The 16025-nt window shown below is 43.9% G+C and overlaps 1 protein-coding gene across 2 annotated transcripts in view; it reads right to left on the bottom strand.

Annotated features, from left to right (window-relative positions):
• Positions 1–16025, bottom strand: part of ILRUN (inflammation and lipid regulator with UBA-like and NBR1-like domains) — a 139107-nt gene that overhangs the window by 94511 nt on the left and 28571 nt on the right. For both annotated transcript variants that reach the window (XM_066608867.1, XM_066608859.1), the window contains exon 2: positions 8380–8534. In XM_066608867.1, coding sequence (XP_066464964.1) covers positions 8380–8534 — 155 coding nt within the window. The remainder of the gene's footprint in view (positions 1–8379; positions 8535–16025) is intronic.

A 16025-nucleotide genomic window follows, 5' to 3' on the forward strand; every position in this document is an offset into this window, starting at 1 on the left:
CAATCTAATTAACAAACCTGTCCGAGACAGATACCACACATCTAAAAAGGAGAGAAGTAATAAAGACACCATCTTAAAAACTAAAACCTAAATGCTCACTTTTTCATTTTTCTGCAATTACAAAAATGCAATTGTGCCATCAGCACTCTGCTATTACATTGCAAAGGAGTGGGGGCTGGAGTGTAGGAAGCGGGATGTGCTGCTTAGCCGCACATTCAAATTTAGACCATAGCATCCAAGTAGTTAAAGGCTGTAATTGAAACCTATTTAAATTGTAACGGTTGCTGGCGGCTGTATGCAGTCAAAAACAGCCGATAGCTGCCAGGTATGAAGTGGACTCGTCTCCTGAGTGTACGCCATACATACTTCAACCTTGTTATGTATATTTAAATTAAGCAGTTAGGAAGACGTTAAGGGATCCTTAAATGCTCATCAATTGATTACTTCTTTATTAAAGTGTTGAATAGCAAAATCGCAACACAAGATCTTACAAAAACTTATTTCAGCTCCAAGTATTTGGAGCAACATGTCAGAATCCATATAAATGAAAGTGTGAAGCACTTCTTGAAAGAGTCGGCAAAGATATATAGGTACAGCTTGGGGTGGGGGAGGGTGGAAGGAGGAGCATTAGGTAGGGTCAGTAGATAGGGTTTCTTCAAGCCTTTTCAAACTGTCAAAATTTTCTAAAATCCTAATCAGTACAATATAAAATTCGGTGAAGAGAAATGCAGCAGGAATTGTAAACTCTCCCTTACTCTTGTCTTCACTGGTCTCTATGCACTTACCCCTTATCACCATATGACGTAAGGTTACGTCATGGCAGCGGGATACATAACATCATGTGGATAGCTCAAGATCAGAAGAGACCCAGCGCCATCCGGCAGCAAAAGCCAGCTGTTACCGATAACCCGCCTCCAGCTGCAACAGCGGGAGTGCATAAGGACAGCGACCCCTGCTGTTAACACCTTACATGCCGTGATCTATGTAGAACACAACATGTAAAGGGTTCAGAGAGAGGGTGCTCCCAATGTGATATCATCGGATGAGGGCCGACAGATTGCCATGGCAACAGCGATTACAAGCGATAAGGCATTGCAGTGCAGAAGTCATACAATGCCTTATCATAGCTGCTATGGATCATAAACAGTGTAAAAAAAAAATTAAGAAAAAAACAAAAACGCTTTTTTGCTCAGAATTTCCCCTATTTGTATGAATTTTTTTTTTTAATTGCTTATTTTATTCATTTTACCTCCCAAAAAGCGAGCAAAAAAGCCATTTGTACCCCAAAATGGTACAAATAAAAACTACAGATCGTGACACAAAAAACACAAGCCCTCACAGAGCTCCATCCATGGGAAAAAAAAGGTTATGCAACGATGCAAAAATAATTATAATTTCCCCCCAAAAAAGGGGTTTTATTATGCAAAAGTGTAAAAATCTAAAAAAAAAGTTTAATGTTTTTAGTATCGTAATTGTACCAACCCACAGAAAAAATGTATTGTGTCATTTATGCTGTATAATTGACGCTGTAAAAAAATTAAAATAAAATACATTAAAACAATTACAGAATTTGTGTTTTCTCTCCCTGCTCTCAAAAAGAAGGGATAAGTTACCGGTAATCCTTTTTTCGGGAGTCATTACGACGGCCCCATTACATATGGAGGATGCCCTTTGACCTTGGTAGGGACAGAAAGAGCCCTTAAAGCACCTCCTTTCCACCATCTTCTCAGTGACTTTCAAATTATTACGGTAGCCAATGTATACTGAACTACAAATTTTTACATTTATTTGGTATTATTTTACATTGAGAAAAAGAACATAAATTTTCTATAAGGAAGGGAACTATGGGCCATCACGATGACTCCTGGAAAAATGACCACCGGTAAGTAATACCTTCGTTCTCCGGTCGTCATCACGACGGCCTCGTTACATATGGAGCAATACCAAATTATAAGTATTTTTAGGGTGGGGCTACTGCCTGAAGGACTTTCCATCCGTATGCCAGGTCTTTGTTAAAATGCTTTATAAATATGTGCAGACTGCACCAGGCAGCCGCTTTGCAAATTTGCTCAGCGGAGGCCTGTGCTTCCTCTGCCTACGAGGAGGAAAGGGATCTTGTAGAGTGGGCTTTGATATTTTCAGAAGGATCAAGAGCCCGGGCTTTGTATGCCTCCTAGATGGCCGTCCTGATCCATCTTGCTATGGTGCCCTTATACGCTGTCTTTCCTCTGCCCGACCCCTGAAATTGGACAAAAAGTTTATTGCGTTTTCGGAATTATTGGGTAGCTTCTACATATGCCAGAACAGCCCTCCTTACATCCAATTTATGGAATTCTCTTTCTTTGTCATTATGAGGAACTTGGCAGAAAGAGGGTCGGGTAATTGTCTGTTCTCTGTGAAATTTAGAGACGACCTTCGGAAGGAAAGCAGGGTCTCTAAGGTTAAAAATGATCCTATGATCTTGCACTATCATATGGGGTTCAACAGAAGAGGACGCCTGCAATTTTCCCACTCTCTGTGCCGAGGTTATGGCAACCAGAAAAGAGAGCTTAGGTGTGAGCAATTTTATGAGGAGTTGGGAGAGGGGTTCAAAGGGTGGCTTACAGAAATTGTTTAGGACCAGGTTTAGGTCCCAGGTTGGAAAAGTTTCCCTGATAAAAGGTCTGTCATCCCCTTTTAGGAACCTGCGGACCCAGCAATGTTTTGCTACAGGAAAATACAGACAGGATCCCAACGCTGCAACTTGCACTTTTAGGGTTCTTGGGCGTAAACCCATTTCTAGTTAATAATTATGGGTATATCTATGCTTAGTGTCTCTCTCAGATCTAGGTAACAGTATTATGAGAATTTCCTCCACACTTTGCTGTATATAGCTGTGGGTACAGGTTTGCGACTTTTTCCCGGTGTTGCAATTACTTTTTGTGAGAGGTCCTTTCTCCGAAGTATTGTGCCTTCATCATCCAGGCTGCTAACTTCAGTTTCTCAACTCCTGAGTAGGTTAGTGGACCTTGCAATAGGAGACCTTGTTCGACTGGCAACCGGAGAGAGCCTTGAATTGCTAGGGTGTTCAATACGGGATTACCAAGGCCTTTTGTCCCAAAATGGGGGCGACTAGAATTACCCTTGCTCGACTGACCTCAACCTTCCTGAGGATATGAGGGATCAGGGAAGAGGGGGGGAAAGGCATAAGCAAGGTTGACGTTCCAATTTTGAGACAGGGCGTCTATCCCGCGTGGGTTGTCCCTTGGATTGAGGGAATAAAAGTCCCGGCATTTTGAGTTTGTCCTTGTGGCAAATAGGTCGATTTGTGGTTGCCCCCTCTGATGTGTTATGAGGTTGAAGGCCTCATGACTCAGACACCATTCTCCTGGGAGGAGGTTTTGCCTGCTGAGAAGTCCGTGAAGAGGTTTGTAGACCCCTTCAGGTGGATTGCTGATAGGGATAGAACCGTGGATTCTGCCAAGCGTAGTATTCTTGCCATCAACTGTTGAAGGAGGGGGTGTCATGTTCCGCCCTGGTGACAAATTAATGATAAGGCTGTCATGTTATCTGACAAGATTCTGACATGCCTTCCTCTGAGGTGGGGTTCTGCCACACGAAGACTCTCCCATATCGCCCTTAGCTCTCTATAATTGGATGAGCATGCAGCTATTCGGGAGTCACAGGTTCCCTGAAAAGTTATTTCAGCTACTTGTGCTCCCCACTCCCTCTTGCGCACATTCGTCGGGACCAGTGGATACCTTTGTTAAGGTTGTTCTGGGAGGTCCACTAGCGTAGCGACTGTTTAACCTGAACGGACAGTCTCACATTATTATCTAGGGAGGTCTGCTGTTTGTCCCAGTGGGCAGGGATCAAGTATTGCAGCTGTCGAGTGTGAGCTTGGGCCCATGGAACTATCTGTATACAGGCTGTTAGTAGACCAAGAAGTTTCATTGCATCCCAAATGGAAACTTGCCTGGCATAGGGATGCTACTGACTGGATGAGGTCCTTTTTTTTGGAATGGGGGAGTGGTGATTTCTGGGCGTGGGAATCTAGCAGTACTCCTAGATATATTCTTTGCGTACCTGGGATCAGGTCTGATTTTTGTCTATTTACGATCCACCCAAGATTGCTCAACGCCGACAAGACTATGCATATATCTGAGCACATAGTTTCTGCATTGGTTTTTTAAAAACCAACAGGAAGTCATCCAGATAGGGGAAGATAAGGATTTGTTTTCTCCTAAAGCAGGCCATCATCTCTACACTACTTTTGCGAATACTCTAGGGGTGGTGGAGATACCAAATGGCAGAGCCTTAAATTGGTAGTGAAGTATAGGTTATCACCTATTCGCAAAGCAAATCTTAGGTATTTTTAGTGGCAATTAGTTATTGGGACGTGATAATACGCATCTTTAAGATCTATGGTGCACATGACACTCCCAGAATTTATTAGGGGTACAATGGACTTAACGGTTTCCATCTTTAATTTCCTATAAATTTGTTTAGGGCTTTGAGATTAAAAATAGTTCTTATAGAACCATTTAAAAAAAAAAAGTATTTATTTTTTATCAAGAAGAGGGAGGAAAAGAACCCTTCACCCCTTTCCTGTTTGGTGACTTGCATAACGACCCCCAGGTCCTTTAGTTCTTGAATGCACTTTATCAAATTTTCTTGTTCTTTAGGGGACCCTGAAGAGGTTAAGAAGAATTTTTGGGGGGGGCAGAGAACTAAACTCGATCCGATATCCAGTTGCAATTATTTGTAGTACCCAGGGGTTGGATATTACCTACCGCCACTGGTCTATATATCGTGATAGTCTACCCCCCACCGTTGGGTCAGAAGCTTGTTGTGTTGTCTTACTCCGACCTCCTTTGGGGTACGACCACCTCCCTGTTTTCCCTTGGTTTCTGGAGGCTGCTGTCGTGGCCTTCTTGAGGAGGATGGTCTTCTGTACGACCGTCTATCCGGAAGAATTTTATTCTTATCTCCAGCTTTTTCGAGGTTTTTATCTAGGACGGGACCGAACATGTACTCTGTTTGACGTTGCGTCTGCCCACCACGATTTCAGCCATAGTGCCCGCCTTGCGGTGTTGCTCAAGACTGAGGTTTTTGCGCCGTATCTTACCAATTCTGCAAGCATGTGCTAGGAATCCTGTAGCCATCTTTAAGAGTGGAAGGCAGCTTGCCATTTCCTCTCTGGGAGCCAGCTCTTTTATTGAATCCACCATGCGATTTAGCCACAGAACCATGGATCTGGCTACTGATGTCATTGCGATATTGGCTTCTATGGTGAAGGAAGTCGCTTCCCACAATTTCTTAATTTGCCAGTCAACTTTCTTATTCATGGGGTCTGAAAGTTGTCACGCATCCTCCAAGGGGAGCAGGTTTTTTTTATAGTTACTTTGGCTATCTGCATATTTACTTTTGGGGTTTCCTTATACACACAGACATCCTCCGGGGAAATTCCTTTGAATTCCTTAGAGACTATCAGCCTTTCTCTGGATCTTGCCATTCATTTGAGATGACTTGCTTTAGAGTATCATTTATTGGAAAAATAGTTTTCCTTCTGGACTGAAGCCCCCCAAACATTTCATCCTGGATGGTTCTTGGTGGGTGGTTCTCTTCGACCTGCATGGTTTCTCTCACCGCCTTGAGGAGATGTTCCATGTCGTCAGAAGAAAAATAGTATTTTTTCTAATTTTTAACTTGCGACAATTGATTCCCTAATTCCCCTTCTGACGAGTTCCAGGGATTCTACTGAGATTGAAGTCAGCGACTCTGCCAGTCTCAAGCTTTTAGAAGGTTTTGATGGACCCGGCTGCGTATGGGAGAGGGATGACAAGGAGGCTTGCAATTCCTTCTTTACCATACTCCTAATGTCTGCCTTAAAGGCCGCTCTTTCTTCTGCCAAATTTTCCCCGTGCATTCTTTGCGTAATGATTTTTTGCAACCATCCTCCAAATCTCTTATTGCGCATTTTCTGGCCTGTTTTTTTGGGGTACATTTTAACTTTTAGACCCTCCTTATCAGTCTGAAAAACACATATACAAAGAACAGGGAAAGAATAAAAAAAGCATACATTTAAAAACCTGCAAAAATGGCTTTTAGCATTTATGTCTCCTTTGGCTTATAGCCCCTCACTGTTTGCAGGGGGTCATACCAACATGCTGGAGCACTTTCCCTGACTGCAGGATAACCTCCCAGAGGGAATAGAGCCTGTCAATGGAGGCATGTTTTCAAATCTGGCACCATTTCTGGGTCTGCGTTGTGTGTGTGCTGCAACTGTCAATTCCGCTTCCGCCTCGTGTGGACGACATTTTTTCAAAATCTAGTCCACATGGCTGGCAAATCACGGGATTAGGAGCCGCGGGCAGATTTGCCACACAGAAATTCCGCGGCAAATCAGTCCCGTGTGAACCCAGCCTTAAAGGCTCTTCCTGTCCCTACGGAGGTCAGAGGGCATCCTCTATATGTAATGGGGCCGTTGTGATGATGACCAGAGAAAATAAATGTTTGCACCCAAAAATGGTACCAATAAAAAATATAGTTCGCCACGCAAAAAACAAGCCCTTATATGGCCGTATCTGCAGAAAAATTAAAAAAAAAGTTATGGCTCTTGAAAAATGGAAATGAAAATCCCCCAAAAATCGTTGCGTCCTCAACGCCAAAAGAGGGCATGTCCTTAGGGGCTCCAACCCACTAGCGATGAGTTTTGACTGACTCTTGCATCACAAGAAAACCTATGATTATGAAACCAATGATTTTCAATGGTTTCATACTCCTTTTCGTCGTGTGCACTCAAGCCTTGCAGCATTAAGAAAAACTTGCGCTATCGCCCAGCAGTGCCAGCCCCATTGAAAACATAGGGAGTACATTGCGCTCCCCTGAGGTAAAAAAAAAAAGGTAAAAAAATAAAAATAAAAATTACTTACCTAGAAGAGCCGTGTGTCCATTAATTAAATTCAATGAATGGCTGAGTGCTGCCTTTGATTGGCTGAGCACTGTGACCAATCACACACAGCACCCAGCTGTCATTCAATGACAGCTGGGCGCTAACTCTGATTGGTCATAGTGCTCAGCCAATCAGAGGCAGCGCTTTCTGGAGGCGGGGATTTTTCAATCCCTGGCCTACAGAAGACAGAAGAAGACTGCTAGGGCCAGAGAGAAGAGCTGGACGGCTCCTCTAGGTGAGTAATTTATAATTATTTTTTTTTACAGCCAGCAATGATTTTTATAAAAGGCCTTATATTTAAAGCCCTTCCACGAAAATTATTGGTGCGGGTATTGCCTGCAAACCATTGTTGTCAATAGGACGGCAGCAGCGCTGGCCCCATTGAAAGCAATGGGTTAGCATCGCGGACTTCTGCCACAGCTGTGGCAGGGAATTCCTTCAATCCCGCGAGGATGAAGGAATTCCTGGCCATAGCTGTGCCAGGGGAGCGCGAAGTACTCCCTATATTTTCAATGAAAATATTGAAAACAATGGGCGATAGCGCAGGTTTTTCTTAACGCTGAAAAGCTTGAGTGCACACAATGCAAATGAGTATGAAACCATTAAAAATCATTGGTTTCATAATCCTGCGTTTTCACTCACTCACTCTCCCATCTCAAGAAAACCTATCGCTAGTGGGTTGGAGCCCTTCAAGTAGATAATAGATGCTCTTTAACCCCTAAAGGCAGCATATGCATTAGTGACAAGCACACTGATTTCAGACACATCTTGGTTGAACGCTACTAATTAGCCACAACATGCTGCAAGCGCTCTGTACCAGAAATCTGGCATATTCATGAGCAGTGGGCTTTCTCTGCCCACAGCGGATTTGACAGGCGTTTTCCCTATTACTCTGCCTAGAAAAAAAGCTGTCAGCTTATAAACACACATCTGTAACCAGACGTCTAGCCAGAATCTTAATATACCCATTTTAGACGGATGTGGTGCAGTTTAGCAGAGCAACTCGGCCCTCATGTGTATGCATAATGTAACTACACATGATGCCTCACACTAGCTCATCACCACCATGGCATCTACAGGGTAGGTCACGGAAAAGTAGCTCGATACCACACTCTTAGGAAAGCTACGTATCTACAGTAACCAATCACAGCACAGCTTTCATTACTTATACTGCTGAGGTAAATGAAAGCTGTGCTGTGATTGGTTGCTAAATGACAACATTTTCTTTTTGACGCCATTGCATTGTAACCATTCTCATGATTTTTTTTTTGTAAGAATATATGTGGAAATTTCAGATTGCAGTCGCTCATCCTGGGATGAAGTTTTTACTTGTATTGCATATATCCAATATAAATAACATCAAGCACAGTAGGCAACAGATTCTTTATATAGCTTCATACTTTCCATGAATGCTTTAACTTTCCTGAATATTACTATTACATTACCTGTGTTCTGCACTCTCCATGTTTTTGTGAACTGGGTATCGGGAGGTACAGATTCTCCTTCTCCAATAGTTACATCTTCTACGAATGACATGCAAGGGATGTTGACATTAGGACTTTCGAAATCATAATATGCTCCAATGGCTGCCTGTAGATTCCTAAAAACAAACAAAAGAAACACATTAAAAAGATTTAATGTCTATGTAAAGCGTCTATCACACAGGTGTTTTGTTTTTTTTATTAATAGTGTTTAGCAGGTGTTTTTAACGCCCGCTAAAAACGTTATACTCTCAGTTCATTTAAATGTGGCTTCTCAGACGAGCGTTTTAGCTCAGAGTGTATAACGAGAATGAAACGCTGAATGTTCCATTTCTGGGCGTTGCAGATATGTCCATTGAAATGAATGGGGTGCATTAAAAACTCTGTAAAATGCTGCGCACCGTGCCAACGGTAGGGATAAAAATGGTCATCAGCTGGCCTTGCCTGCACTGTTACTGTACAAAATATGCAGTAAAAATGCAGGCAAACACTAAAAAAAAAACCATTGTACAACGCTGCTTTCACTGCTGTAAAATGCTTGTGTGAGAGTGACCAAATGAGCTACAGATGCACATTCATATGGAAATTTAAATCAAAAAAATATTTAGGAATGCGTAGACCTAAAAACTTAAAAGCACCCACCATTAAGGCCCATTTAGACACAATGATTATCATTCAAAGCCCTCTTTTGAGCGCTAATCATCGTGTGTAACTGCACTGACATCGTGTAGTTTTCATTAAACTATCGCTCATCGTTGTCTTTCAGCTCGCTGAAAGACAACTATGCGTCTTATCAGGGATTCACAGCGGGACACAGCTGATACTATTGCTTCAGCTATATCCCGCTCCCTGATGACAGGCGGGGTATAAAAAACACAGCTGTCCAGCTGCGTTCTCTATACCCCGCACGGAACGGTCAGCTGTATAACAGCCAGGCGCTCCGTGCAGAAGACAGCTGGATGCACCCTCTGCTGGGAGTGCTCGGCTGTATGACAACAGGGAAGAGCACCCCCCCCCCCCTGCTTGTTCTCTGCATCCTCCAGCGCGTAAGGTGATTGCTCAACGCTTGAGCGATCATCTTGCGATGTAAATGACACAACAATTATTGCTCAAAAGATGTCTTTTGTGCGATAATTGTTGTGTCTAAATGGGCCTTTAGTCTTAATGCAAACATCCACAACAATCTACTTACTTGTATGCATACAATATTAGCAGTATTTTGAAAATGGCAAAAAACACAAATCTGGTACTCATCAAAAAGTATTGAGTGGAATTATCGATCAAATCACAGACAAAACAGAGCACATGTTCCTAAAAGGCCATTTTACATTGGAAGATAAGAGTAGTCATGCAAACATCAGTTCTTGATAACTGCGATTTTGAAGGCTGGTTTCCATGCTGCGTTCACTATGTGTTTGAAACTTCGCCCATTTGCAGAAACCATTGGCACGCAGAATTGATTTCCAGCTTAGGCCGCCTGCACATGAGCGGGTCGGATCCGGCAGCGAGAATTCTCGCCTCGGGACCCGACCCGAGAGCCTGCAGGGACGAGCGCGTACTCACCCGCGCCTGGCGGCCCCCGGCTCTTTCATGTGCCGGCTGCCGCGCAGACCGGAGCCGGCGGCCGGGTGAGTGCGTGCCCCGCACAAAAATAGGACATGCCGCGGTTTGTTTGCCGCGCGAGATTTCGCGCGGCCATCTGCATAGGAGTGCGTATTGTAATGCACTCCTATGCAAACTTTCGGTGGCGGAAATCCCGCCGCGGGATTTCCGCCCGTGTGCAGGCGGCCTTAAACAGGGCAGTGATCAGCAGAAAAACAAGCAAACAGTTGTCTGACGGCTAATCAAAAATTTTATGCAGCCACAAAAACATCTCTTTGTGTGCAGATTTTTGCTACACACAGGTACCTACCAAGCAGATCCAATATATGGAGTTATTTTATCATAAAGCAAGTGGCTGCTGCTATTAAAAAGGCCAAATTATCAGGGGAAAAAAAGTGCAATGTGTTCTAGGTTTGTGTAGTAGATACATTGGAATCAAGGCTAATTAAACATCAAACATCACTGAATGTGTATTGTGCAATAAAATGACATAAAAAAAAAAAAACTATCACTCATAACAGGTACAGCAAATAAATCTCAGGAGCCAAGTTGCCGATGGGATAATGCTGCCAAACATTTGACTTCTATTTCAAAGGGTACTCCCGAGTTTGGATGAACTTGAAAGAAGGCTACAGAATACATACGTACAGAGCAAAAGTACAAACATTAAGGCCTCCTGCAGACAGGCGGAAATTCTGTGGCAAGATTTCCCGCAGATTTTCCGCCCGTGCCCGCTGCCATAGGACTGCATTAGATGCAGACAGCCATGATTTGACTGCATGAAAACTCGCACGGTAAACAAATCGCAGCAAGTCCTATTTCTGTGCGAGCCCAGAAACGTCAACGCTTATGCCCCAGCTCTGCACTGCGCATGTGCAGCTGTGCACCAGCCACAACACCGCAGTGGCGAGAGAAAAGATGCCAGACGGGTGAGTATAAGGTCAATACCGGGGAACGAGTCGCATCCCGCTGCGAAAATTCTTGTAGAGGGATCCGACCCGGCCGTGTGCAGGCGGCCTAAGGATGGACTCCCGCAAATTTTCTGCTGCGTGCATATCTTACGCACAAAAGGCAATTATGTGGGAGACGTTTTGAATACAAGAGTTGTACACTGGAATAACTCTATTGCTGGCTACTATGATCTATATTAACCCCTTAGTGACCAAGCCTGTTTGCGCCTTAATGACGAGACCAAATTTTGGAAATCTGACATGTGTCAATTTGACATAGCATAACTCCATAAAGGTTTTGCTTATCCAAGTGATTCTGATATTGTTTTTTCGCCACATGTTGTACTTCATTTAGGCGGTGAAAATAGTCCGATAGAATTTGTGTATATTTATTAAAAGCACCAAAATTGGGAAAATTTTGAAAAGACTTTTCATTTTTTCACATTTTCAACTGCGATATCTCAAATATGTGCAAACATACTGTACAAATTCTTGATAAGATATATATTTCCATCTGTTTACTTTATTCTGGACGCACATTAGAAAAAGTTCAGTTTTTTTTTTAAGCATTTAACCCCTTGAGTGGCACGCCCGGAAAATTTCCGGGACGAGCTCCACTGCTCATAGCAACATAGCCCGGAAGATTTCCGGGCTATGTATCACTATGGGAGCTGCAGAGCACAATGCCACAAGCTGTGGCAGTGTGCTCTGCCTGCACAGACCCACACAGAGCAGTGCAAGGGCTTTGAAAAACCAGCAGAAGATATTGCCGATATGTCGGCAATCTCCTGCTTTGTTTACAGATTGCCATAGAGACCATCGGCTTGTCAGAAGCAAGCCGATGGTCTCTGTGGCAGGGAGAGCTGGTTGTTAGCTGTCAGAGGACAGCTAGGTACTAGCTCTTACAGCAGAGATCAGAGAAAACCTCTGATCTCTCCTGCGTTAACCCCTTACATGCTGCAGTCTATGTGACTGCAGCATGTAAAGGGCTGTCACTGCAGCATGTAAAGGGCTGTCACCATCGGACCCCGGAATTTTATCAGGGGTCCTGATGGGTCCCTGTGGAAGTCCCCTAAAGGGACCAAAAAAAAATTAAAAATTAAAAAAAGTTAAAAAATCATAAAAAAAAATAATAAAAACACTTGTCTCCCTTTACTTTGTAAAAAAATCAAAAATACAATCACACATGTGGTATCCATGCATCGTAATGACCCAGAGAAGGAAGTTAACACATTATTTAACCCCTTAATGACATGGCCCCTTTTTTTCTTTTTCCCCCATTTCTTTTTTTCCTCCCCCCTGTTTAAAAAAATCACAACTTGTCCCGCAAAAAACAAGCCCTTATATGGCCATGTCAATGGAAAAATGAAAAAGTTATGGCTCTTGAGACGCAACTGCAAAATTAGTTGAAATTCAATGATTAGACCATTTTAAAAAACCTGCCCTGGTGGGCACGACAGGGTGGTAGGAAACCCGCCACTCAAGGGGTTAAGAGACGTGCAAATTTAACATAGATTTTCAGCATTTTGAGGAACACTTTATTTTCTGGCACCAAGCCAAGATTACAAAGGCTCATAGGTGTCAGAATGATAGATACCCCCACAAATGACCCCATTTTAAAAACTACACCCCTTAATGTATTCACTGAGGGGGGTCGTGAGTACTTTTACCCCACAGATTTTTTTCAGGAATTAATGCAATTTAGAGAAGAAAAAATAAAATTTCATGTTTTTGCAAATATGCTATTTAAAAGATGGGATTTTTTTTCTATAATGCACATGAAAATGCGTATTTGCACCCAAAATGGATACCCCCGTTGGTCCTGTGTTCAGAAACATACCCATTCTTGCCCTAATCTGGTGTCCTTATGCACAACAGGGTCCAAACCGAAAAGAGCAGACGGTGACTTTCAGAACAGTCATTTTGCTTGAAGGCGATTTCAGCCCAATTGCCCAACTGATGGACCAAAATGATATAGAACCCACCAAAATGACCCCATTTTGAAAACTAGACCTCTTAATGAATTTATCTAGGGGTGTGCTGCGCATTTTGACCCCACGGTTTTTGAATGAATCTAAGCAAAGCAGAAGGAAAAAATTACGATTTTCATTTTTTTGGCAATCATGCCACTTTTAAACCCGTTTTTTTTTTGTACAGCATACATATGAATGAAGACTTGTACCAGAAAATGGATACCCCTGTTTGTCCCATGTTCAGAAACATACCCATTGTGGCCCTAAAATTATGTCCGTATTCACAACGGGGCCCAAAACAAAAGGAGCAGCCAGTGGCTTTCAGAACAGACATTTTGCGTGAAGGCGTTTTAGGCCCCATTGCCCACTTGTAGAACCCTTGAGCGGCCAAAACGACAGAGGACCCCCACAAATGACCCCATTTTGAAAACTAGACCACTTAACGCATACACCTAGGGGTGTACTGTATATTTTAACCCCACAGTTTTTGAATGAATCTGAGCAAAGCAGATGGAAAAAATTACAATTTTAATTTTTTTGGCAATTGTGTCATTTTAAAAACATTTTTGTACAGCGTACATAAGAATGAAAGAGTTCACCCCAAAATGGATACCCCCGTTTGTCCCGTTTTCAGAGACATACCCATTGTGGCCTTAATATTATGTCTGTATGCACAACGGGACTCAAAAGGAAAGGTGCATCAAACTTCAACTGTCTTAAATTTTACGTAATCACCATTACCTATTGGATAACGGCGATCACGTGACCGGAAACCACTCACTGCAGCCCTCGGTCACTGCTCCAGGCTCTTGGCTACATTTAGTAGCCAGGAACAAGGAGACTTTGAATTTCCAGGGCCCTCAACAGCTTTTGCGCTTGTGTCCGCCATTTTGCTAATGGGCACATGCGCCAAAGTTGGGGAAAGGTCCGTGGATAAAGATCCCGTTGGGGGACATCACCAGAGGCCTTAGGTAAGTAATTTCACCTCCCCTCACGAATCTCATCTGTGATTGGAGGTGAAATTTTCACTTTTACTTTTACGTGATCGCCGTTTTCAATTGGAAAGCGGCAATCACGTGACCAGGAACCGCGTTTTGCGGGCACCGGTGAAATCTCCAGGCTCTCGGCTACGTTTGGTAGCCAGGAGCAGGGAGATTTTAAATTACCCTGGCAATCTGTGCCTTTTGCACATGCGTCCGCCATTTTGGCGGCGGGCGCGTGCATAGAAGCCGTGGTGAAGTCCACGGATAAATGCGGTGCCTTAGGTAATTTTTTTCTTTTTTTAACTTTTTAAAAACTTTTTTTTACTTTACATGATCGCTGCTATCCATTGGATAGCAGCGATCATGTGACCGGGAACCGCATACAGCAGCTCCCAGTGACATCCATCTGCTCTCGGCTACACATGGGAGCCGGGAGCAGAAGAATTTTTCAATTTCCTCGCCAGCGCGCGCCCGACGTATGACTCCTGGCGCGCATGTGCAGAAGGCGCCAACGGGACCTGGAGGCTGGGACATTGCCAGTCATCGTGGCGAAGGCTGGTGAGTACTTTCAGCTTCCCCAATGGATCCGATCCACCGGGGCAGCTGAATCTTTCACTTTTTAAAACTTATTAACTTTTATATGATCGCCAGCATTCGGTAAATGCCGGCAATCATGTGACCGGGGGAGGGGACCTGCGGCCCAGAATGGCAGCCCAAGGTTGCCGGCTACCTCCCGGAGCCGGCAGCATGGAGCTGCCATGTCCTCAGCTTGCAGGGCCTTAATCCCTGCAGGAAACATATTTCTACGTCCTCAGGGAATAAGGCCCAGCAAGCTAGGACGTAAAAAGTCTATGGGCTGTTCGTTAAGGGGTTAATGTTTCATCTCTCACAGAAGTGGCTCACATTGCATCTACATGCATCACTGTAAGGCCACTGTCACACAAGCATCTGTAAAAATGCATTTTTTTTTTGGAGCAGTAACAACGCTGATGACGCAACTTCCCCCTCCCAGTGGCATAGTAACCTCCATTTTAAAAAAAACAAAACGTAGTATTACGCGCACGATTGCGTATTTACTGCAGTTTATTGTTCTTTAGTGCTGCGTATTGCGCACGCAAGTAATACACTAAAACCCTTGTAAGAGTGGCCTTAATAATGATTGACACTGGAAGTACGGTAGCTACTGGAAGAATAGATGCAGGAAAGAGGCTGCTAGTATGTAGCTTTCTGCCAGCAGGGGGAGCACCATAAACTTTGAGAGAAGTCATACCAGCTGAAGGTACAGACCTGGAAAACTAAAGTTAATCCAGCAGCTTGAAGTGCATAGACACAGTCTACAAACATCTGAAACTCCGCAAGTAATCCTGCAGCTGCTGTCACAATACATGCTCAAGCATCACAGCAGCTAGAAGAACAAGGCAAGCTCCACATGGGTTAAAGGGGTTGTCCCGCGGCAGCAAGTGGGTCTATACACTTCTGTATGGCCATAATAATGCACTTTGTAATGTACATTGTGCATTAATTATGAGCCATACAGAAGTTATAAAAAGTTTTTCACTTACCTGTTCCGTTGCTGGCGTCCCCGTCTCCATGGTTGCCGTCTAATTTTCGCCGTCTAATGGCCAAATTAGACGCGCTTGCGCAGTCTGGGTCTTCTGCTGTTCTCTATGGGGCTCCGTGTAGCTCCGCCCCGTCACGTGCCGATTCCAGCCAATCAGGAGGCTGGAATCGGCAATGGACCGCACAGAAGAGCTGCGGTCCACGGAGGGAGCAGACCCCGGCGGCCATCTTCAACCGGTAAGTATAGAAGTCACCGGAGCGCGGGGATTCAGGTAAGCGCTGTGCTGTTTTTTTTTTAAGTCCCTGCATCGGGGTTGTCTCACGCCGAACGGAGGGGGGGGGGGGGGGGGGGGGGGGTTGAAAAAAAAAAAACCCGTTTCGGCGCGGGACAACCCCCTCAAGGCAGGTGGAGATAAGTCTTTGGCAGATTTTTTTGAAAAAAGTTTTAGAAACGCATCTATTGGTTTTGCCATCAGTACTTCTTAGGCCGGCTTCACACAGGTGAGACAGTCGTGTGAGATTTGTGCATTGTGAGATGCACA

This window comes from Eleutherodactylus coqui, chromosome 1 (genome assembly GCF_035609145.1).
Source record: "Eleutherodactylus coqui strain aEleCoq1 chromosome 1, aEleCoq1.hap1, whole genome shotgun sequence".
Classification (NCBI taxonomy): Eukaryota; Metazoa; Chordata; class Amphibia; order Anura; family Eleutherodactylidae; genus Eleutherodactylus; species Eleutherodactylus coqui.